Source organism: Lissotriton vulgaris, chromosome 5 (genome assembly GCF_964263255.1).
Source record: "Lissotriton vulgaris chromosome 5, aLisVul1.2, whole genome shotgun sequence".
Lineage (NCBI taxonomy): Eukaryota > Metazoa > Chordata > Amphibia > Caudata > Salamandridae > Lissotriton > Lissotriton vulgaris.
In genome coordinates, this window is record NC_141693.1 from 767,581,825 (window position 1) to 767,606,236 (window position 24,412).

At 47.8% G+C, this 24,412-nt stretch overlaps 1 protein-coding gene across 1 annotated transcript in view; it reads left to right on the forward strand.

Moving 5' to 3' along the window:
- Positions 1–24,412, forward strand: part of NFKB2 (nuclear factor kappa B subunit 2) — a 256,667-nt gene that overhangs the window by 71,325 nt on the left and 160,930 nt on the right. Inside the window, exons 2-3 of the mRNA XM_086922228.1 lie at positions 9,502–9,603; positions 21,213–21,310. Coding sequence (XP_086778354.1) covers positions 21,287–21,310 — 24 coding nt within the window. The 5' untranslated portion in view covers positions 9,502–9,603; positions 21,213–21,286. The remainder of the gene's footprint in view (positions 1–9,501; positions 9,604–21,212; positions 21,311–24,412) is intronic.

A 24,412-nucleotide genomic window follows, 5' to 3' on the forward strand; every position in this document is an offset into this window, starting at 1 on the left:
GCGCCTATTAATTAATTAATTACTACTACTCTGCCCATTTTACTGTGCGTGGCGTTTTTGCCGCTTTATTTTTTAAATTGAATTCCGCGCTGTTTGGGAGGGAACGGGGACTCTTAGGACATTACAAGCACCTAAAATATTGAAAGCACTCACCGCTGCTTTAGCGGGCCTTTAGCTGCTTCTTCCTCGCGTGGGGGACATCTTGGACGAGGTAGTGCCGTTTTTCGGCAGACATCTTAGGTAGCAGGCTAGTTGTTGGGTGACGTGTCAGGCACACAGGAGCCCATTTAAGACAGACAGATTGGGCGCTCCCCCTGAAAGGTAAGCGCTGCAGTCCTGAAGGACACTTGATGCATTTTTAAACTTGTTTGCGTGATCGGCGCTACTGGGTCGCGCCTATTAATTAATTAATTACTACTACTCTGCCCATTTTACTGTGCGTGGCGTTTTTGCCGCTTTATTTTTTAAATTGAATTCCGCGCTGTTTGGGAGGGAACGGGGACTCTTAGGACATTACAAGCACCTAAAATATTGAAAGCACTCACCGCTGCTTTAGCGGGCCTTTAGCTGCTTCTTCCTCGCGTGGGGGACATCTTGGACGAGGTAGTGCCGTTTTTCGGCAGACATCTTAGGTAGCGCCTTGGGCACGCCGGAGGCTCGCCAGAGGCAAGCCCATCTATGCCCATCCAGGACCAGACGGGACCCGGGGCCAGAACCCCTGGTCCGCGTATCATTTATGATAGAGGTGAGCTTATGAAAATGAGCCTGCGATGCACACCACTTGAGGAGGGAAGTGAGGGGATGCTTCGACAGCTAGGACTATGGAAGTCTCATGATACAAATCGCGATAGGGCTTTCGCCCTCAAAACGGGGATGGTGCATTTCGGTCTGCTAAATACACGTTCTCTCCAGAAACATTGTGGTGAGGTTTATACGCTGCTGGAAGATGGGGAATTTGACGTGTTGGGGATCACGGAGACTTGGCTGGAGGATTCCTCGCTACCGGACCTGGTGGCGGCCCTACCGGCAAATTTCTCGGTCCTTCATCGCAACAGAGCGGGAGGAAAAAGAGGGGGAGGGGTGGCTCTCTTTTTCAGTGACCGCTTGTGCGGAGAAACAATTCTGGCCGAGGATATAGGCGGGGCGGAGGTTCTAGGTGTTAAACTTAGGCTGGGGACAGATTGTCTGACTATCCTGGTAGTCTACCGTCCTCCTTGGGCCTCGCCGGAGTTTCCGGATTTATTTCTGAAACTGGTACAGGACATGCGCTCGAGGTTTGATAATTTAGTCATCTTGGGAGACTTTAATTATCACTGGGAGCTCACCCCAAGAGAAGGGCAGGCTGGACATATTGACGAGGTACTGTCCTCGCTAGGTTTAACCCAGCAGGTAAGGGGACCGACACATGTGAAAGGTCACATGCTCGACCTAGTTTGGTCGTCAATACCGGTACAGGGATCGACAACCTCACAACCGTGTGTCTGGTCGGACCATTACCTACTGAAAGGTGCCCTCTTGATGAACCTGTTCAAATCGAAACCAGCAGTAGGCCAGAGGCTGGTGAGGAAATGGAAAAACATCAATGGCGATAAGATGGTGGCACATCTGTCAGCAAATTATCCTCAGACACGGTTAGTTGATAATCCTGATGCCCTCTGTGATAACCTAGAGGAGAGGCTTCGTAGCGCGGTCGACCATGTGGCGCCAGCACGCAGGGTCAATCTAGCGAATAGAGGACGGAGATCCCCTTGGTATAACGACGCCCTAAGGGAAAAAAAGAGGGTCGTGCGTAAGACGGAGAGAGCCTGGCGTAAAGCCTATGATACAAAGGCGAGAAGCGTCTATCTGCTTGAACTAGCGAATTATAAGCAGGCAATTATAGCTAGGAAGGCAGAATTCTATGAAGAAAGGATCATTACAGCGACAAACCCTCAAAAAGAAGTTTTCCGAGTCCTAAATGAACTTAAAAAAGTGAAAGAACAGAGGCCAGAGTTCACTCTAGAGGACTGCCAGAGATTTCAGAATTTTTTCACCAGCAAAATTGCGGATCTTAATTCGGAAATTGCCTGTACCCCCATACACGCTTGCCCTCCACTGGCCACGTTGGCCAAAAAGCCGGTGGCTAGACCTCTGGAACTTCTTCCCCCCATTATGAAGGAGGACCTGCCCAGGCTTATCGGGAGAGTGAAGTCGGGTTCCCAGGCAGACCCTTGCCCCCCTGACGTTTTCAAACTGGCCATGCCAGGAATAGAAGAGGAGGTATCGAATCTCTTGAACTCCTCTTTAGCATTAGGAAAGGTACCTAATGCCTTTAAGGAAGCAAGGTTGATCCCTTTGCTGAAAAAGCCTGGGGCAGATGTGAAATGCCTAAAAAATTTTAGGCCTATCTCCCAGATCCCTTTCCTGGCCAAGGTGTTGGAACAGCACGTTTTGGCCGCCCTCTCGGATCATCTAGAAGGGAATGGCCTGCTGGAACCAAACCAATCAGGGTTCCGTGCAAACCACAGCACGGAACTGGTCATGCTGTCCATCATAGACGAGCTCCGTACTAGGGCAGATAAGAGGATACCCGGCGCCCTGGTGCTGTTAGACCTCTCCGCGGCGTTTGACACCGTCAGTCACAAACAACTGTTGACGCGGATGAGAGACTTCGGCATCCGGGGCACAGCCCATGCCTGGTTTGCCTCTTTTTTACAAGGGAGAATACAAAGAGTCCAGTTGGGAGAATTACTCTCCACGGCATCATCAATCTCTTGTGGAGTGCCACAGGGGTCGGCTTTGTCGCCCCTGTTATTTAATATATACCTTCAACCACTGATTGGACTCCTGAATCAGATGGATTGTCAGGTATATAACTACGCCGATGACACCCAAATCATTATCCAAATGGATGATGGGGCACCAGCTAATCTGCAAGCCATCTTGAAGCAGACAGCTAACTGGATGTCACTGAATTCTTTAAAAATCAATCCGGAGAAAACGGAAGTTCTACCTGTTACCATCGCCGGCAACCCATGGCATGATGGATTCTGGCCGAGGGAACTTGGACCGCCCCCGGAGCCGGCAGTGGCTGTAAAAAGCCTTGGCATTTATGTGGATGACAAGCTCTCCATGCGGAAACAGGTCACCACGGTGGTAGGAACTTGTGTTGGCATGTTGCGTCAACTTAGGAAGATCGCGCCATTACTGTCCCATTCTACCCTGCGAAGGGCGGTGTCTGCTATGATCCTGGCAAGACTGGATTATGGTAACTCGCTCTATCTGGGCTTACCTCAAAAACTTCTGGACAAACTGCAGATGGTGATGAATGATGCCGCTAGGCTCATTCATAAGAAACCCAGGAGCACGCATGTGTCCCCACTCATGCGTGAGCTACATTGGCTCCCAGTAAGGCAGAGGGTGCTTTTTAAAGGGTTATGCATTGCACATAAATCCCTTTACGGTAAGGCACCAAGCTACATCAAGACCCGCCTGACCCCATACACACAGTCCAGGGTGTTAAGATCTGCCGAAGCAACTATGCTCACGCAACCCCGGTTCAGATTGGCGACAGTGGGCGGTCGTGCCATCTCCAATACCCTTCCAGGGGTCTGGAATAGTCTACCGGTGGACTTGCGCAAAGAACCCAATTTGCTGACCTTTCAGAAGAGGCTGAAGACGGTTCTGTTCCAAAAAGCTTGGGGAGGGCTATAAATCGCCTATAGTGTTTCTTTTGGTTCCTGTGGTGTTTACTGGACAAGCGCTTAGAGACCCCGGGGTTATATAGCGCTATATAAATCGAAATAAATAAATAAATAAATAAAACAGATGTGTGTGAGGAAACAGACTAGCAACTTTTTTTAGCGCCAAAGTTAAAATGGCTACCTCTTTATGACACAAGCAAATATTTAGCTTTCTATACCATCTTTGGTACTGCATCCCATATAAAAGCCTACATGTTTTTTAGACAGTAGATACATTTTGCTAGGAGAAAGTTGGGAAGCCAATCCGGTTCTTTCAGCTTGGTTACTCACAGTAGGGTAAATTGTCACTCCTCCAAATACAAATTCAGTTTTTTCCCATGACTTCAAATAGGGAAATGGCAAATACAACGACCGCCGAACAACACATTGCCTTTGCAATGCCGGCAGATAACGAATGTGTCTGAAACAATCATTACATTTACAACTCAAGTCGTTGCGATGACATGCATTAGGTCAAGAGGCATTGGACTTAAAGTTCAACGCTTTCCCTACTGGTACAGTGACTGGAATTGGAATAGTAAATTATACTATTCCAAAGTCCAACACCCCTCTATGGCAAGTTGTTGTAACAACTTGAGTTGTAAATAGAATACGTGGTTCAGACGCATTCATTGTTCCACCCACGTTTTTAAGGAACACTTGGAAAATAAATGAGTGGTTGTGTTACACAACCCATCCAATAAGACATATGTCCACATGCAGTTACTATGTCTGTGCAATAAAAAGTATGTCCTCAAAGTATGTCCTCATACCACAGCTTAGACGTCCTGCTCCTCTGGGATGTAGGTTTTGCGATTCAGGGCTACCCATGTTGTCCATTTGTGGAAAATCACATAATTCCATTTGAGAGTCGTGACTACCTAAGACTGACGCCCTTTGATGACAGTTATCTTTCTGTGCTTTGCCTATGTAGCTCGCATGTCTTAGGTGCTTGTGATCAGTGGCTTAATCTAGCTTCAAACACCTCAGTGGGACAGTCGCAACTCTGAAGCTAAGCAGATGACCAGTCACCTGACAGTGTAGTCAAGGGCGCCCGCTTAATGTGTTAGACTATTTTGGAGGTCATCCCCTTACGTGGTTGGGTGCTCTGATACTAAATGGACACTGCCATTTTTAAAAACGACAGTAGTTGTCATCCTGGGACAACTATTATCTCTTGCAAGTAGAACATTTGCTGCATTTTATGAAAGACTTTATGTAAATCTTATGGGGAGTTGAACGACCCTTCAATTCATGATGCCCTTAACTGTCCCTGAAAATCAAAGGTAATTTTGGAGCAGAGGAAGTTTTGGAAGTCTTCAACCGTAGCGCCTTCAGGCATTCGTGGATCATCCAGTGCAGGATCCTGCAGACATGGCTGGGAACAAAAACACAACTTAATAACTCTCGCACTGCCCCATACCGGGCACACGTATGCTCCTCCCCACTGCCCGTCTACCGCCCCCACAAAGTCTTAGCCAACAATACATGGATGGTTGTGGTCGTTGTTGGCCGCAGTTTTATTAAGACTGTACACATACTGGTTTAAACATTTGTCATTTGCGAACTGCCCTAGGTGGGTTATAAATCATACATGTCATATCATAAACTGTCCTGGCCCGCTTCTGGGCCGATGCTCTTGTGATATCTATCAGTTCGTAAATGGCACCCCAAAACCAGTTCCTTTCGTTAGTTCATGGTAGTCCTCTTTGTTGGTTATTTTCGGGACCACCATTTTGGTTGAGCGCCCACGCCCCCTGCATGTCGTGGAGGGTAGCTTCTGTCCCTGGAGTTAGGCCCCCAGCTCGCTACCGTTTGTGCCCTGTTCTCCGGCGGGGTCTGGGCCGTGAGCGCCGTCTCCTTTTGCTAGTCCCCTCCTTGGCGCGGCCACCTCACCCTGCCGTGCGGAATCCCATAGTGAGTGGCCCCCATCCTACACACCGCCCGTCGGTGTGTCTCCTTAGCCAATCCTTGCACCAATTTCCGCAAGCACCCTTGCCACTGACCAGCCCTGCGACACTGCTGTTCCTTAGGTGTGGGTGGGTGGGTTTCAGCAAAACTCCATTGGTGCGCCGCTCGCCCTGCTCCACGAAGATAGGAGCTACCTGGGCGAGTGGCGACTTATATTGTCAATTCCGCCAACCTGGGGTTCAGGTGGTACCCCCTGATTGGGGGGTTCGAACATCGCAGTGTGCGCCCATTGGTCGCCTCTTGGCGCCCACTTCCGTCCACCTGGGGGTTCAGGTGGTACCCCCTGATAGGGGGGGTTCAAATACCGCGGTGTGCGCCCATTGGTTGCCTTTTGGCGCCATCAGGCGCTCACCCTTTTTGGCGGGGGAGGTATTCCCCTTACGTTTGCTTCTGGGCGCTCGCAAAGCGCCCAGAACCGTTTTTTCCACTGGGGGGCACGGCGAGGGTTATGGCCCCGGCCCCTGAGCCTCCCCCCCTTCAGGAGGGTGAGGCGGCCTCTGCAATAGCAACGTGCAATCTACAGTGCAAAGCCAAGGGAAAAAGCTCTTCCTTAGCAGTTCTATTCCATGAACCGGAAGTACTTCTGAATGAATTTTCTTCTCAACACTGTACATACTATAAACTTACATATCCTGAAAGTATGCTCCTGAGCTCAAGTTCTATGTAAACAAAAGAGATATCCTAGCTCTATCAATACTTCAGTTTTTTGTCATTTAACCGGCAAACTGAAAATGTAGAAGCTCCAAAAACGACAAACAAATGCTTTTTTCGTCTGTGAAATTTAAAATTCAGTAAAGTTTTTTAAAAGCATTGTCAACACCTTGCAGCTCTAAGGTCACGAGCGAGTGCTAATTAGACCAACTTTAAATGTCTGTGACTTATGGAACTGGCTCGTATGTTTTGATCCCCTAAATATACATTGAAATGATCTTTTCAATTGCATACAGGTAGCATACAAAGTGTTGGCTCAAAAGAATCCGTAAACATCATGCCTGCATTCCTGTTTATACCACTTGGAGACCCTAGTTGGTATCTGGTTTATCCATGACTTTTTCTAGTATTACTACGATTTGTGGGTCCCCAGATTCCCCACCACTTCCACATCCGCCATGTTTTTGCGGCTAAGATCTGCACTTATCACAGGTGTTCTCAGCGTGTTGCAGAAGTCCTCTCAGGGCATTTTGGTAGATGTAGTTTGAGCAGTTAATTTTACTCCTCTTTCATGTGCTGCATGGTTCTACCACTCATCTTAGAAGAGTGCTTACATGCTGCATTAAGGAGCTGAGAATAAATGCCAACCTATGTGTAGCTGCATACCACTGGCTGAAACGACCAATTGACTTACACCTGCAATCAGTTGGTGCTGTGCATAATTTTAAATTACGGTGTACACACTGGGCGTGCTGCACCTCTCCTCCAAAAGCATTATCGAAGCTGCAGTTCTGTTGGAACACTTATTTCAGCACTGCTAGTAGTAACGCACTTGCTTAGTGAGTGCTGGAGTCTCCTAACACGTTTCATGGTTTTTGTCATTCGCCTGAGAAGAATGCTCTTTAACACCTTGGCTGCTAAGCAGATTTCCCTCCTGTGCTGAAATTTTCAGAATCTCCTTTTGCATGACGAGCTGAGCTCGTCATGAGCATGGAAGGGGTTAATGAAATAGCGTTGGTCACATTGGCCATAACAATGCCGATTCAAAAAATGTCATACGTTTCAGAACATTACATAATATAATATCCACATGAGGGAAATATAGCGAAGTCTTGCAGCCTGGGACCTCAGGTCACACGGTTGAGCTCCATCACCTAATGATACATCACCAGAGAGGCGTACACATTGCTCACTGTTTGTAGTTCTCAAGCTGGGGCCAAGTTCTCCTCCACTGAGGTTTGGGGTGGGCGTCCCTCTCTGTTCACTTGAGTGAGTTGTATTTGCTTCTTCGCTGCTCTTGCTCCCAAAAGGGAGTATGAGAACGAAAATGATGGGTAGAGACGAAGTAAAGGGGAAGAGGTGTAAAAGCATAACCATGGGGTGGTATGGAAGGGCTGGCAAAAGAAAAGGGTGCTCACGTTTAGGAACCCTACTTCGATCGCCTTGGGTAGGAAACAAATAATGTGGCAAGGTGACGGAAATGTGGTAAAATAGGAGGCTATGCTTCTGCTTTGGGTGGGTGCGGAGAGAGGGGGTTTCCTCCTGTAGAGCCCTCACATTTCCTCTGAGGGGGGCACAGAGTTTTCAGAAGTGGTCTGTCAATGCCTTGGAATACTTCCAGGAGCGTCTGATAGGGCGGAGTGGCGAAAGTTTACTCTTGTGCCAGGTAAGGAGGGTAAATCTTGCATGTGTTTCTTATGTTCCATTTCTTCACGGGTGAAGGTGGTCTGGTGGCTTTCGGGGGTCTCTCCCAATTCGTGCTCTGACTGCTCGCCTGAGTTGGTGCACTCAACTTCACCCCGATGGGTCATTATAAAGGGATTTCTGCAGATGTTTAGTAAGCCTCCTCCAGATCCAGCCACCACATTTCGCCTCAGCTAGGAGCTGTGCCCTCAGAAACATTTCTGTACCGTTTTTAGCACTTCCAGGAGCTACTCTCTTGATGTGTGCATGGCCATGAAGTCTTAAAGGTATGCATATGATTCTCTCAGGCTCACCTCGTGCCTCCAAGAAATCGGGCTATCGAAGAATCCTGCATCCTTCCTGGCCTTACTATCTTGGGATCGGCTCTCCTTTTTCAGATGCCTTTTTATAATTGCCTCATTGTTTTAAATTGTCAAATATCTTGACCTGCTGTGCTCTATTTTGAACAATGGATTCCAGAGGGTACCATAGTGAAGGCAGGACGCAGACCCTCTGCTTAACGATCCTTCTTCTTTTTGCTCCTTTTCCTTTCTATCAAACCGTTTGCAGATCTGAGTCTTGGGTTTTGTTTGTCCACACAAGATACAGGCTCCTGTAGTTCCTGTGGTTAACGTGCAGCAAGGCCAATCTTCACCACTATCACCTACACCACAGTTTCCATCCTTTCCAAGGATTAACTTGCTCCAAGGTCTTCATCAGTACCCATGGACAACTGGTGTCCAAAACAGTGGTACTATACCTCTTCTGTAAAACGCTTGCTCTTTCAGCTGTATTTGGCTTGTTCTATTTTATCGTGAGAGGGCCTAGCACCGTACCTCAAATAGGCTTCATGGGTAATATCTAGCAGCCATACAGCACTTACCTTACAGGGCGTCGAAGTACCTTCACTCCAGTGACATCATTCCAGCAACAATCGCAGCATCTTTAATTCAGAAAACCCTCAGCAGAGAGCTTGGGTTGTCCATCCCTATGCATCTGTTGCAACCTATCTGGAGTAGTTGGATTCTTGGGGTTGGATGACAAATCTCAATGGGTCATGAAGCGGCTCACCATTTCTTTAGCGAGAGCACATGTGAGCCTCTCTGCCATATTAGCTGTCTGGACATACTCACTTTTTAAAATTTTGAGTTTCAGTATATATTATAAAGTGGTACAATTGCAAAGGCCCCCCAAAATCTACTTCTAAAGTGAGTGTTTCATTGTTTGTTAAATAGATTAGAAATGTATTTTCTCTGTTGAGAGGCCTGATTGACATATTTCATCTCCATTAATCTGCCAGGTTTATTACTGAATTTTGATTGTATTAGATCATTCATTGCAAAAGGGTATTTTTTATAATCCGTGGTTTAAAATACCAGTAAATTTAACTATGTGTCTTTCTTTTCCTTCCAAAATCATGCTTCGAACGATTTTACAAGTATTTATATCATAGGAAATGTATATGTTGTTTTAGGTGCAGGAGCAATTGAATCATTGTAGTGGGCATCTGATGAATCCAGCCTAGCCGGACGAACAGCACTCTGGAAACTTCGGCTTCCCTCTGGTCTGTTTCTTGGTATGTTGCACTTCATTCATTTTAGAAATACAATTGGGCTGGTTTGTTTCTGTTATCTTCTTTTCCCCAGGCCACTGAATCTGCTTGGACTTAACGATGTAGTTTCTGGTATATGAACATTACACCTTTTTTGCTTTGTTGCACTTTTGAGATTATATACTTGATGTGCAATTTATAATTTAACTTTTGGATTGTGTGTTTCCGGAATTTAAGGTTTCTGATGTTTGGTTACCTCTTGATGAACCAAATCTTGCATATAAATATTTAGTGGTACTGCTGAGTGCCTGAGCTGTAGGCGGGATAATGTGCTCGTCTCTTTTGGAATCCCTTAACAGGGGCAAATTCCAATCGCCTAGGGCCAGATGTACGTACTATGCATTCGTTAAAAGTGGTTGCAATTTGCGCATCTTCTTTTACTGATCAGTATTTTGAGAACCGAACTATGCACTAATAGATTGGTTTACAAATTACCGATTATAGTGACTCACAGTTTGACCTCCTTCATTAATATTAAGGAGGTAGGTTGCAAATTGTGATCCAGTATGATTTGTTGCCATCACAGGGATGGTGGCCTTCTGGGGTCATCAGTCCACCATGTCTGTGATTGCTTTCAAATAAAGCAGTCTTTATTTTTAAACAAAGCTTATTTCCTTAAAGGAAAACGGGCTGCATTTAAAAATCTAATTGAAAGTTTTGAAAACTTTAAGAGTAGGTAGTGGTCATGTGGGCCACTGCATAGTCCCAAAAAATAATTTCCTGACCATTCACAAAAGGGAAGAGATCTTTTGTGAGCCACTTCCCTTTTGCGAAAGGGTTCTCTCTATATTTCCAGAAGGCAGTAAAATATTAATATCTTGCGACTGATTTTGGTCCGAAGCACACCCATTCCATATACTGATTCGGTATGTTTCCTAAACGCATTTAGCGTTTTAGTAATCTGTTATTTCTGTTATTGAATCACTAAGTGGGTTTATTACATTCGAAAAACACACCTTCTGGCCGCGAAATCTGCCAAATCCAACGGTTTGCGATCAGGAAATGTATTTGTACATCAGGCACCAACTCTTTTAACCAGCATCAAATAGGCATGGCATGCTTAAGATAGTTGGTTTGCTATGTCTTATGATGCCATATTGTTGGTTGTTTCCCACCTTCCTCCACCGTTCCAGGAGTTTTATTTGTTGACGTTCATCTGGGGCACTTAAGCTGTTGTTTTGGTTGGCGATATTAGCCTGTTTCCAATGCCATTGTTTTCCTACCTATTCAAATATCAACACAGATCGTGTGAAGAGTCACCACTGAAAGTGTGTCATCTCCTCTGGACTTTTTGAAAGCCAGCGCATTGTGGGTGGTAGTGGCAGTTACTATTCTGGTTTTAATTGTGTTATTGATTATCAAAAAGCTGCAAAGCTTCCCACCAGGTTTTAGGTAATGGTCAGTACTACATCTCCTACATAAATGTTCTAAGTCATGTCTCCTCCCCCCAAATCAAGGGATCTTTGGACCTTTTTGAGTGACTTCAATTTAGGTGGACCCAGAAGTGTACCTGGCAATGGTGCTGAGCAGAGGGTGGGTGCATCTTTATAGTAGTTGCTTGGGCACATTTAGTGGAGAATTAAAGTGTAGATCAGTTCTAGGACAGAAACAGTACAGTGCCAGCTCGAGGTCTCTCTCATGGTGAGTGGATAATCACATTACCTTAAAGAAGCATCGGAACCTTTCAGCTTCCTCATTGGCTTGGGATCGTCTTGGCATAATGCTCTCGTGGATGATACCCAGATTTTAAAGGTGCTGTTGGAGTTATAAATCCTGAAACCGGGGGCACTATCTGTCTTGGTTTCCCGGGGAATACCATGTGGGCAAGTATTATTTAGTTCTTAGGCAGCAACTCCCCAGCATATAAAAGCGAATTTTGCAGTGCCCAGATTCAGACTGGCTAGAGTCGGAGGGAGGTCCTTTTCCTTTTTGGGACCGACCCTCTGGAACTCCCTTCCTCTTGTTATACGAAAGGAGGAAAACTTTGCCAACTTCAGGAAAAGCATTAAGACCTGGCTTTTCAATAAATAATCTGGTCTCTAGTCGTTTCTGCTTTTGTACAGCTCTGGTTCCATAGGCCTGGCGCCGGGAAACCCTTTGTGGGTATCTGTGCGCCTTACAAATGCAAAAAATAAATAAATAAATAAATAAGTGATGGGCAGCAGATCTGCTACTCGTATACCAAGTCCTGGCAACAATGTCATATTTTACCATGTGCTCAAATCTTGGCAGAATGGGTGACAGTTTCTCTGCTGGTCACGAACCTTAGGTCAGGAGGTACCAGTCCTTCTATTGATTTATCCATGCTGGGGAACCATGCTTGTAACCTAGTTGGGACCTTAGTCTTAACAAAATCTTTGTGTCTAACATGTAGTACCTTAATGGCCAGTTGATTCTTTGTGCCCTACGTGCGCTACCTTAATGGCCTGCCAAAGGAGAGCAAGTGTTGTCATCATGCAATACCCTCTTAGGGCACACCTTCTACAAAAATGGTTGAGGCCTGACGAATGTGCAGGTATGCTGAAAAGGTTGACTAGATTCTTGGGGGTGTGGAGACTGATCCTCAAAAAGATTATTTTCCAATCTGGGTGTTTGGTCGTAACTGACCACTTGCAGACCCTTGTTATCAGCAATGGTGGCCATCATATCTACAGCCCGAGAGCTTTGTAGAGGACGTCCTGCTCAATGAACAGCACGTGCTGCTCAGTTCAGTGGGCTCTGCAGGAATGACTGGGCATTCGTGCTAAGACAGTCTGCAGGACTGTAACCTCTAGGTCCGTACACAAATATAGATCAGTACTCTTGAAGTTAAAGGATCCATTTTTCCAGTGCATGATGACAGTTATGAAACATACCACTAGCACAGCAGTTTAAGATATTTGGGATTGGTGGCCACTGTGAAGGAGTCTCCATAGAAATAACCATTCCTACCATATTATTTTTCTGCTCCACCGCTGCTTCCAAACCCTTTTGGTTTTGTTCTTCAGCTTTGTAACAATTGAAATGAGTTATTTCAACACACTTCAGCCAGGTTGCCTTTTTAAAAAAAACATATTTTACATAAAATAAACATCCGAAGAACAAGATAAAGTCACCTTCACCTCCCTTTACCTCTTCCCAATGCTCAACCCTCAAGTCACCCTCCCCTCCCTTTACCAGTATCCACCCATGACCCTTCAAGTCACCCATAAATAAAATAAAATTACCTCGACCCACCGCTCAACCCTTGAGTAATCCTGGCCTCCCTTTACCTCTACCCACCCCTGATCCCTCGTCACCCTCACCTCCCTTCACCTCTTCCCACTTCCCAACCCTCAAATAACCACTTCCTCCTTTTACACCCACCCACCCCTGAGCCCCCAATTCACCCTCACCTCCCTTTACCTCTACCCAATCCTGAACCCTAAAGTCTCCCCCAATTCCCTTTACTTCTACACACCCCTGAGCCCCCAGTTCACCCTCACCTCCCATTATCTCTATCCAACCCTGTACACTCAAGTCACCCTCACCTTCCTTTAAGTTTTCCTACCTCGAGCCCCTAAGTCACACTCACCCTCTTTACCTCTGTCAGAGCCTGATCCCTCAAGTTAACCTCAGATCCATTTACCTGTACCCACCGCTGACCCCTCAAGTCACCCTCACTTCCCTTTATCTCTACCCACCCCAAACCCAAAACCCTAAAGTCCCCTCAACCCCAAACCCTCAAGTCACCTTCAGCAGGCTCTACATCTACTGACCCCTCAAGTAACCCTCCACATCCATTTACCTCTACAAATGCCGAACCCTCAAGTCACCCTCACCTCCCTTTATCTCTACCTACCCTTGAGCCCTCAAGTCACCCTCACCTTCCTTTACCCCTGGCAACCATTAAACCCTTCCTCTTTTGACCCTACCCTAGAGCATGGCCCGAGTGCTGCTTCCATTACCCAGTGTCCTTACACTTCTCACCACTTTCAGAGAGGTACTTTTTTCCTTTTGCTGGCACCCCATTCGTTCCCCAAACCCTCTGGCATTTTTGCTTCCCCTGCCCTATGCACCTCTGCGTCGTTGCATGTCCGGTCCACATCTTCTCTATTGTTACTTGCTCTATCTACACATTCCTTCTTCGTTGCTTGTTGCCTCAAGTCCCCAAGAAAAAAAGAACCAAAAAGTCACAAACAGGTGTCAAGATGCTACGACGATGCAAACGGCACTGCTCTCCATTAACTTTTTGGTGCTGTCTTCATATGTTGCTAAATTGGAGACCTTCAGCTCAGAGGTAATACCATTAAACAGTTTTTTAGGTCGAGCCTAGAGCAGCGCATGCAATGCTTGCAGGCACACACCACCAGCCGTCGGTGCACGCTTTCACCAGGAACACACACCACCAGCTGTCAGTGCACGCTTCCACCAGGCACACACACCATCAGCCGTCAGTTCACGCTTCCACCAGGCACACACACCACCAGCCGTCAGTGCACGCTTCCACCAGGCACACACACTACCAGCCACCGGTGCATGCTTCCACTAGGCACACACACACCACCAGCCGTCGGTGCACGTTTTCACTGGGCACACCCACAACCAGCCGTCAGTGTATGCTTTCACCAGGCACCCACACTACCAGCCATCAGTGCACGCTTCCACCAGGCACACACACCACCAGCCGTCAGTGCACGCTTCCACCAGGCTCCCACACTACCAGCCGTCAGTGCAGTCTTTCACCGGCCACACACACCACCAGCCATCAGTGCACGCTTTCACCAAGTACACACACCACCAGCCATCAGTGCACGCTTTCGCCGGGCACACACACACCACCATCCGTCAGTGCTCGCTTCCACCAGGCACACACCACCAGCAGTCAGTGCACGCTTTCACCAGGCACACACACCACCAGCTGTCAGTGCACGCTTCCACCAGGCACACACACCACCAGCACCACCAGCCGTCAGTGCACTCTTCCACCAGGCACGCACACCACCAGCCGTCAGTGCAAGCTTCCACCAGGCACACACACCACCAGCCATCAGTGCACGCTTCCACCAGGCACACACACCACCAGCCGTCAGTGCAAGCTTCCACCAGGCACACACCAGCAGTCAGTGCACCCTTCCACCGGGCACACACACCACCAGCTGTCACACACTACCAGCCGTCGGTGCATGCACACACACCACCAGCCGCCAGTGCACGCTTCCACCAGGCACACACACCACCAGCCGGCAGTGCACGCTTTCACCAGGCACACACACCACCAGCCGTCGGTGCACGTTTCCACCGGGCACATGCATCACCAGCCGTCAGTACACGCTTCCACCAGGCAGACATATCCCCAGCCGTCAGTGCATATTTCCACCAGGCACACACACCACCAGCCGTCAGTGCAGTCTTTCACCGGCCACACACACCACCAGCTATCAGTGCACGCTTTCACCAAGCACACACACCACCAGCCATCAGTGCACGCTTTCACCGGGCACACACACACACCACCAGCCGTCAGTGCTCGCTTCCACCAGGCACACACCACCAGCCGTCAGTGCTCGCTTCCACCAGGCACACACCACCAGCCGTCAGTGCACGCTTTCACCAGGCACACACACACCACGAGCCGTCGCTGCGCGCTTTCACTAGGCACACACACCACCAGCCATCAGTGCACGCTTTCACCAGGCACACACACCACCAGCTGTCAGTGCACGCTTCCACCAGGCACACACACCACCAGCCGTCAGTGCACCCTTCCACCAGGCACACACATCACCAGCCGTCAGTGCATGCTTCCACCAGGCACACACACCACCAGCCATCAGTGCACACTTCCACCAGGCACACACATCACCAGCCGTCAGTGCACGCTTCCACCAGGCACACGCCACCAGTCAGTGCACCCTTCCACCGGGCACACACACCACCAGCTGTCAGTGCAAGCTTCCACCAGGCACACACACCACCAGCCATCAGTGCACGCTTCCACCAGGCACACACACCACCAGCCGTCAGTGCAAGCTTCCACCAGGCACACACCAGCAGTCAGTGCACCCTTCCACCGGGCACACACACCACCAGCTGTTACACACTACCAGCCGTCGGTGCATGCACACACACCACCAGCCGCCAGTGCACGCTTCCACCAGGCACACACACCACCAGCCGGCAGTGCACGCTTTCACCAGGCACACACACCACCAGCCGTCGGTGCACGTTTCCACCGGGCACATGCATCACCAGCCGTCAGTACACGCTTCCACCAGGCAGACATATCCCCAGCCGTCAGTGCATATTTCCACCAGGCACACACACCACCAGCCGTCAGTGCAGTCTTTCACCGGCCACACACACCACCAGCTATCAGTGCACGCTTTCACCAAGCACACACACCACCAGCCATCAGTGCACGCTTTCACCGGGCACACACACACACCACCAGCCGTCAGTGCTCGCTTCCACCAGGCACACACCACCAGCCGTCAGTGCTCGCTTCCACCAGGCACACACCACCAGCCGTCAGTGCACGCTTTCACCAGGCACACACACACCACGAGCCGTCGCTGCGCGCTTTCACTAGGCACACACACCACCAGCCATCAGTGCACGCTTTCACCAGGCACACACACCACCAGCTGTCAGTGCACGCTTCCACCAGGCACACACACCACCAGCCGTCAGTGCACCCTTCCACCAGGCACACACATCACCAGCCGTCAGTGCATGCTTCCACCAGGCACACACACCACCAGCCATCAGTGCACACTTCCACCAGGCACACACATCACCAGCCGTCAGTGCACGCTTCCACCAGGCACACGCCACCAGTCAGTGCACCCTTCCACCGGGCACACACACCACCAGCTGTCACACACTACCAGCCGTCGGTGCATGCACACACACACACCACCAGCCGCCAGTGCACGCTTCCACCAGGCACACACACCACCAGCCGTCAGTGCACGCTTTCACCGGGCACACACACCACCAGCCTTCAGTCCACGCCATCACCAGGCACACACACCACCAGCCGTCAGTGCACGCTTTCACCGGGCACACACACCACCAGCCGTAGGTTCACGCTTTCACCAGGCACACACTCCACCAGCCATCAGTGCACGCTTTCACCAGGCACACACACCACCAACCGTCAGTGCACACTTTCACCAGGCACACACACCACCAGCCGTCAATGCAGCAGGCAGACTCTTCTCAGAGTTTCTTAGTAAATATGTGTTCGAGGGAGGGAGTGGGTCGAGTTTCCTTAAACCATGCTGAGTATGCAGATGCAGTGCATGAACTCCTGTAAGTGAGCCATGCTGCCTGGGTCTCACTCACTCTACACTTGTAAATTGCGCCTCCACCAGGCTTTTTCTCATTTACAAAGTTCGGCATATGCGCACAGCTAGGCAGCCCCCGCTCCCCCGGGAATGACTGCTTCCTACAACCAGAATGGAAACAACATTCAGAGCAATGAAAACAAGTTCATTTGATGCAAAGAACTGTTAACAAAAACCATGTCCAGCTATTGTAGATCTGGCAACTTAAACAAAACAGCAACAAAAAACAAACAAGCATTGGCATAGCCCATAGGTCACGCTTTTTGGAACCTATAGGTATTTAGTTATGGAGCAGAATATCCTTGGTGCAACAACACCAACTGTTGCATGGCTAAACACTTTTAAGGTCCCAAATGCGAGACCTATTGGCTATGCCAATGCTTGTTTTTTTGTGAAGGCAGAAAATAATTCCATACTAAGAAAACTGATCACTGCCTCTTATGGTCAGCACAGGCCGTGTCATAACGCTTTTTAGGTCTCGCCTGTCGATGCGCATGCGCATCGAGCTTGCGAGACTATGGGGGCTTAACCACTCTTTAACTGACTTGCAAGGAATCGTGGCGATTCCTTGCAGTGCCCGTGACTTTTAAGCTCAATGTGCATGCGCATTGAGCTGAAAAGCGCGTGCACATCAGTTCCCTCAGCCGCACTCCAGGCCCCCGCTCCGCCCCCTCCCCTGCCTGCTGTGTCGCATTTCTCCTCCCCCCTCCCCTTATCTGCCTTCCCTCCGTCTGTTCCCTCTCCCCGCTCTGCCCCCTCCCCTGCCCGCCGTGTCGCATTTCTCCTCCCCCCTCCCCTTATCTGCCTTCCCTCCGTCTGTTCCCTCTCCCCGCTCCGCCCCCTCCCCTGCCCGCCGTGTCGCATTTCTCCTCCCCCCTCCCCTTCTCTCTCTTCCCTCCGTCTTGTTTATTTAGTCCCAACGTGCTTTTTTATCTGAACATTGCGCTTTAAATTTCGAATACGCTCCGTTCTCCACTTCCCTCCCCCGCTGCACAGACGCCTGCAAGGCGGGCGCTGTCTTAATTGAAAACAATCTGGTCTCATAATTTACATACTTAAATGGCAGTTTTGATTCTTTTCATTAGTGCTCTGCCAAAGCGAGCCTTCCTTTTCACCCAGGAAGCGCTGCGCTTCATCTGACCCCTGCACCGCACTGAAGAAGTCAGCATGAGTAATATTGTTAGATAATATTATTTCTGTGCTTTCTGGTGTTGAATGCTGTCGCCCAACCCCCTCCTGATTCGCAGCTTGACCTGTCACCTACCCCTCTCGCTCCTTACTTTGCACACGAGTGAGATGCACTAACAACCGAGCACAAACTCGAAACCTTGCACATGAACAGAGCGCCTTGCTTGGCTTTCTGGGAGTGCCAGCTGCCCCTGTGTCTTCTGAGATGCCAAGGGAAGTGACATGGGTGAAAAAAGAAAGGGCATGCCACTCTGCTAGAAGCCGCTTCCCTCTCTTTTTATCTAAATCCTTTCAAACCAAAACATGTGCGTTCTTGTTTTCAGAGCTCGTATGCTGTTACGGTAGCGGGGGAAGCCTAACGCTGTGGTGTTCGCATTGAAAGTTCTGTTTATCTCAGCCGCCACCGAGGTCGAGCCTGAAAGCTGCTTGTGTGAGCCTATATTTTCTCCGAGCATTATGAACACTTATCCACATAGCAAGTCTTGGCTGCAGCGCCCCGCTCACTCCTCTTCCACGGCCCCTCCCTCGCCTTCCATGGGAACAAATTCACCCTTTACAATCAGAAACCCTTCTCTACCTGCTTCCCGCCCCTCCCCCAACAGCCAGAGGAGGACAGCCTTTTCTGGTGGATTCGGAACTTGCATTAAAAGAAAACGTGAAAAATCAAATACGTTTTCAAAGATTAATAATAGATACTATGTTACATCTTCCAAATGCAGCGAGCTTAGACATCAACCCTACTAAGTAAAATAAGTTTAAATCTAAGTGTGTTTACCTCTTGAGTCTACAAAAATTTGCGCTACAGGAACACTTATCCACATAGCAAGTCTTGGCTGCAGCGCCCCGCTCACTCCTCTTCCACGGCCCCTCCCTCGCCTTCCATGGGAACAAATTCACCCTTTACAATCAGAAACCCTTCTCTACCTGCTTCCCGCCCCTCCCCCAACAGCCAGAGGAGGACAGCCTTTTCTGGTGGATTCGGAACTTGCATTAAAAGAAAACGTGAAAAATCAAATACGTTTTCAAAGATTAATAATAGATACTATGTTACATCTTCCAAATGCAGCGAGCTTAGACATCAACCCTACTAAGTAAAATAAGTATATCCCCCACCACCACCACATCCACCACCACCACCACATCCACCACCACCACCACATCCACCACCACTTCCACCGCATCCACCAACACCACATCCACCACCACCACCACATCCACCACCACATCCACCACCAGGTGCAAATTCAATGTTCTTGGATTTTCGTCACAATAAAATACACTGAACATAATCTTCACAAAATTAAATTACAAACGTTTAAGCTATTGCCATTTATAAATTACAATAAATTTTATTTAAGTATTAATTATTTACAAAATTAAAAGCCATTGTTATTTGCAATATCAATACATCTAAGTCACGTAAAGACAACACACATTGCATTACAAATGCTATAGGTGTCACATTTGCGAAAGTTAAAACTATTGACATTGTAACTGACAAAGCTATTACTTTTGCTAGTTACAAAACCAACACATAAATAAAAAAAGTGTCATTTACAATACCAATTGCTCAAACTTTCCTAATGCGAGACCTATTGCATTTCCAATGCTTGTTGGTTTCTAACTTCCATTCATGCTGCAGAGCAACTGCACTGCTGTACAACATGGCTAAAAAAGTTGACAAAGCCAATAGCTCTTCAATAGGCGAGACCTATTGGCTTTTTGCATTGCTTGTTACTGTTACATTTTCTTTCCTAGAACCAGCATGTGTCACTTGGAGATCCAGAGAATACAAAATTAGGGATGGTAACCCAATGCGCCACTGTAAGCTGGGGTGGAACAGCGCTAATTTGTTGTGGTACACTCTCAACACCAAACTTTAAGCGAGGCCCTTAATCCCTCTGAGAGCTCAAGATTCTTCACCTCACAATTGTGAGATTTAAGGCAAAACCATGCCACTTCTGTCGTCGTCTGGGCGCGAGACGGCAGTGATTTCTATGTGGGTATTGAAGTTGGCAGCTAGTGGAAATCCAGGAGTGGGTGCCCCACCTACACCGCCCATTAAGACTGGAGGTATGTGTAAGCCATTCTATTCTGCCCTTTCACAGGCTGCAAGAAAGGCATGCATGATGCAATGAGAAGAACAAGATGTTCCAATGTGTAGCGGCTTATAATGCTGACGCTCACACAAGTTTGTGTTTCAGACCGCCAAGAGGGTTCTTACTCGGCAACTTCATGTTGTAATATCCATGCAGGAAGTTTAAATGTGCGTTTTACCAAGTTTCTTTATTACCAAGTACTATTTTAAAGCAAGCCTTTTAGTTTTACAGCTTACTTTATTAGCTTGAACATTGAAAACATTATAGTTGTTGCCAAAGCATGCGGATGTAACTCTGCAGCTCATTTTCTCCGTTTCCCATCACTTCCTTTGATTTTTTAAAAATCTGATACGTTCTTCCCTTTGTTTTGTTTTTGCTCTCTCCGTTATTTTTTTTGTCTTCGTTCTTTACCTCCATTTTACTGTTGCTTGCCCTCTCTCCCACTTCTTTTGATGCACGTGTGCGTGACGAACGTAACCAACTGAAAGAAAGTCACTTCCTCTGAGTGTCAAGTGGGTTTGCGTAGCGCACTGCCCTGTCTGTCCCTGCCTGTAGCCACACACCCACATTTCGCACGAACTGTACTCCCTTCTCCGACGGACACATTGGTTGGCCCAGGGAGGTCACATGACTCTGACGTCATTTCCAGCACACAGCTGGTGTTTTAGGGACTTTCCAGCGCTGCTCCAACTTTCCTGCGCATGGCTTCTGCCCCTCTTCGTGACTCTTGGTGGGATTTCGGCCTCGCCAGTTCTTCTCAGAAGAGCCGAGGGTTTTTATATCCTTGAGGGAAACCTCCAATGGGTCGGGGTTTCCCCTGAGCGCAGCGGCCGAGTCCGAAAGAGGCTGTCAGTCTGCACATACCCACCTGACGCACACAAAGGAGGTGCTGCAAGCCAGACAGCTGCAGAGGTGCTTGGACAACGAAGGGATGGATTTGGATAGCTGTCACAACTGAGCCTTTTTTTCTCCCCAGGAGACCGGTGACGTCAAGCTGTGGATTTAAAGACTGGGATTTATTAATTTACCTCTTCACTTTACTTCCTGGAAATGGATTGCCAGTATGAACCAGAAGTAAGTTTTCGTTTATAGTTCTACTTTTTGTATAGTATTTTTTAGCTCCAGGTCACAGTGTCCAGTATGTTTCCAACCTAGTATGTTTGTCAAAACCTGTGCTTTCCTTCAAGTCTTAGCTTAGTTTTCAGTGTGCCCACTGCTTTAGTGCGACGAGAAAAAATGGGTTAATGACGGACGGCTGCAAGTAAGAGCATTTTGGACTTGGCCTAAGAAGAGTCATGAAATGAAGTGAGTGGCCATTGTAACTAGAGGCGTGCCCAAATAAGCGTTGACAGAATTCTGCATGTTGGCTGGGCCATCGGAGAAGATACGGTGGCCACTCAAGCACCATTTGATTTACTATGTCTGTAAAGTTCTTACTTGCTGAAACTATTTTGTAAACAATTTTGCTTTAGTTTGCACGTGTCTCTCCCTCACACTGTAAATGTAAATTGATACTTGTATAGCGCACTACTTACCCGCAAGGGTCTCAAGGCGCTTGTACGAATACCGCTGTGGAACCCATCCTGGCTTTCCCTGTGAGGCGTCCACTCCTGGGCACCCCCAAGGTGGAGGGAGGCCAGGCATCCTTAGCATTGTGGGGGCCGTTGTGGAGATTAAGCAAGCTATTGCCCAGAGTTGCAGAGTGGGACTCCATGATTGGAATAGGCACCGAGGCGAGCATTATCGGATCCGTGGAATTTTTGAGCCCAAGACCCGCCGAGGGGGGGAATTGAACCCTGGTCCCGGGCTAGACCTCTGCATCAGGGTCTGCCGCTCAAATCATTGAGCCATACTTCTCCACTCACTCACTCACGCACATACATGTGTTACCATCCATGTGGGGACTATGTTTGAACACCTGCTTTGTGGGGACTAACCTTTACCAATCACATTGAACAGTCTGGTGAGGAGAGGTGCTAGGGTTTGGCAGAAGGCCTTATAAATGGAGGCCAGGAAGCCATCCAGGTCCAACCACATATGCGCACCATGCAAACGTAAAAAAATTATTGTAACAATAGTAATAATTACAAACAGTGGTAGCAAATTCGAACCACAGGTCTATCTTGTTTGATCAAGCACACAAAAGGTGGTTGGAGGAATGCTTGCAATAAGCCTAACCAATGGCAATCGCTCGGAGTATGATATACCGCCCTAAGTGACAAGGATATGCCCAGACCTGGGTTCCCCTGCTCATTGTTCCACTGGAACCAAGCAACACATGACTGACGACCCCTAATTAGGGCGAAACCTGTCTTGGTTTGCTTGTGCTTTGATTTAGGAGGACATGATCTGGCTGCTTGGGCTGGACTGTTCGTATTGGAGCAGGGTCAAGGCTGATTTGCATATATCTGGTTCCAAACTGAGGTGGTGTGTTGAGCGAAAGAATGATGGTTTGGAATGCTACCTTGACCGACTGCCTGTGGTTAGACTTCTTGCAAGCATTCCTCCATTCATCTTGAGTTTGTTCTATTCCGTTTGATCTTGGTCTCCACTTGTTTTTGCTTCGCATTGTTATGACATTATGTGCACTTATACACACATAGACGTGTTAACACACTCCCCGCACCTCATTTCCCCAGCCCAACCACCAAAAGATAACCATGCAACTGATCCGGCAAAGCAGATGGTTCTCTGAAAATGGTACTAAGCCCTTCTGCGAAAACAGTGCTGGGAAGAGGGTTTAAGATTGACTTACGAAAACAAATTTTTTTTGCAATGACCAATAGTGCACACTATCAACTCAAATTACTATGGGTCACCAAACAACTAATTCCCGATCAGCATCAAAAGTTGGTAGTTCTGAAGACTATACTCTCCTTAAAAGTCCACTTGGGCCCGCCTCAGGTCAGTGCTGCTCGTCTGGGGTTGTAAGAAACTCAACCACATGACAGCAGTCCTAACATCATTTCAGTAGCTCTCCATAGAGGCTCGAGCACAGTATAAAATAGCCTGCATCACTCATAAAGCCCTTCACGCTCCACTCCCTCTCACTTCATGGAGAAACTGAACATCTCTGGTGGCCAACGTGGATCTAGAAAGGGAAACATCCGTACAACGCGGTACCGTTACGACACAGCTTTAACAAACAAAGTCGTTACAACGACTTTCGCAGGAGGGCGCTCTAGGATAGGGGATAGTTTCATTTACTATCCAACACCTTCCCTACTATCCACGGGAACTGGTGTTGGAATAGTAAATTAAACTATTCACTATCAGCGCCCCCCAACACAAGTCGTTGTAACTACTTGCGTTGTTAAAACTGCGTCATAAACGGACGCGTTGTAATGGTACGCGTTTTACGGTCATACATCCATCTAGAAACGTTACATTTCTTTCTCTTGAGTCTCCTAGACTACAAGAGAAAGGTATATGAAGCAATTCCATTAAGTTTGCACCACAAAAATCTAAAACTCACTCCCGCCAGATCTCTGTCCGTCCTCGTGACTAGCAACTTTCGAAACAGAGCTCAAAATCCTCCTGTTCCTCAGTCTTTAATCGTATCCGAGTGGCTGCCCATGATTTGTTTTAAATCAGGATCTTCTCTGTATATTTATTAAAATCTTTTAGATTTAGTCCAAGTCTTTTGGTTTGATGCTGCCTGTTTTGTACAGCGCTTTAATTTCAAGTTCATGCTGGAGATAACTGCATACATTTATAGCTGAGGTACACATTTACATTGTTTCAGTATAGAGCCTACCACTTTCATTCTGTTCGTCCATACCATATTTAGCAGATGTTTTGGGGTTTATTCTTTCGTTAGACTGTGGATCCAGTGGAAAAAAAAAACCTTTTGATACTATAGTACTTCTCCTGAATCGCCATGATGCACTTCAAAATGTATCATGTAAATAACAGAAGAATGGATTCAGATTTTTTTCCCTATTAAATTCCGACTATTGTTTTTACGAATGGGTTACACTTTTAATTTGTAAAAGATTGCTTTTGTTATAATGTACGTATGGGCACTTGGGTGAATTCATAAACTTAGCTGGTGTGCAGCGGAGGACTTGAACATTGATTGGGCCACAGGCCATGAGTTCCCTTTCAAAAGCATTTACAAATTGGCCAGTTGAAAAGTAGCTTCCGGTTGTTATGTGATGTGTAGGTATTTGCCAA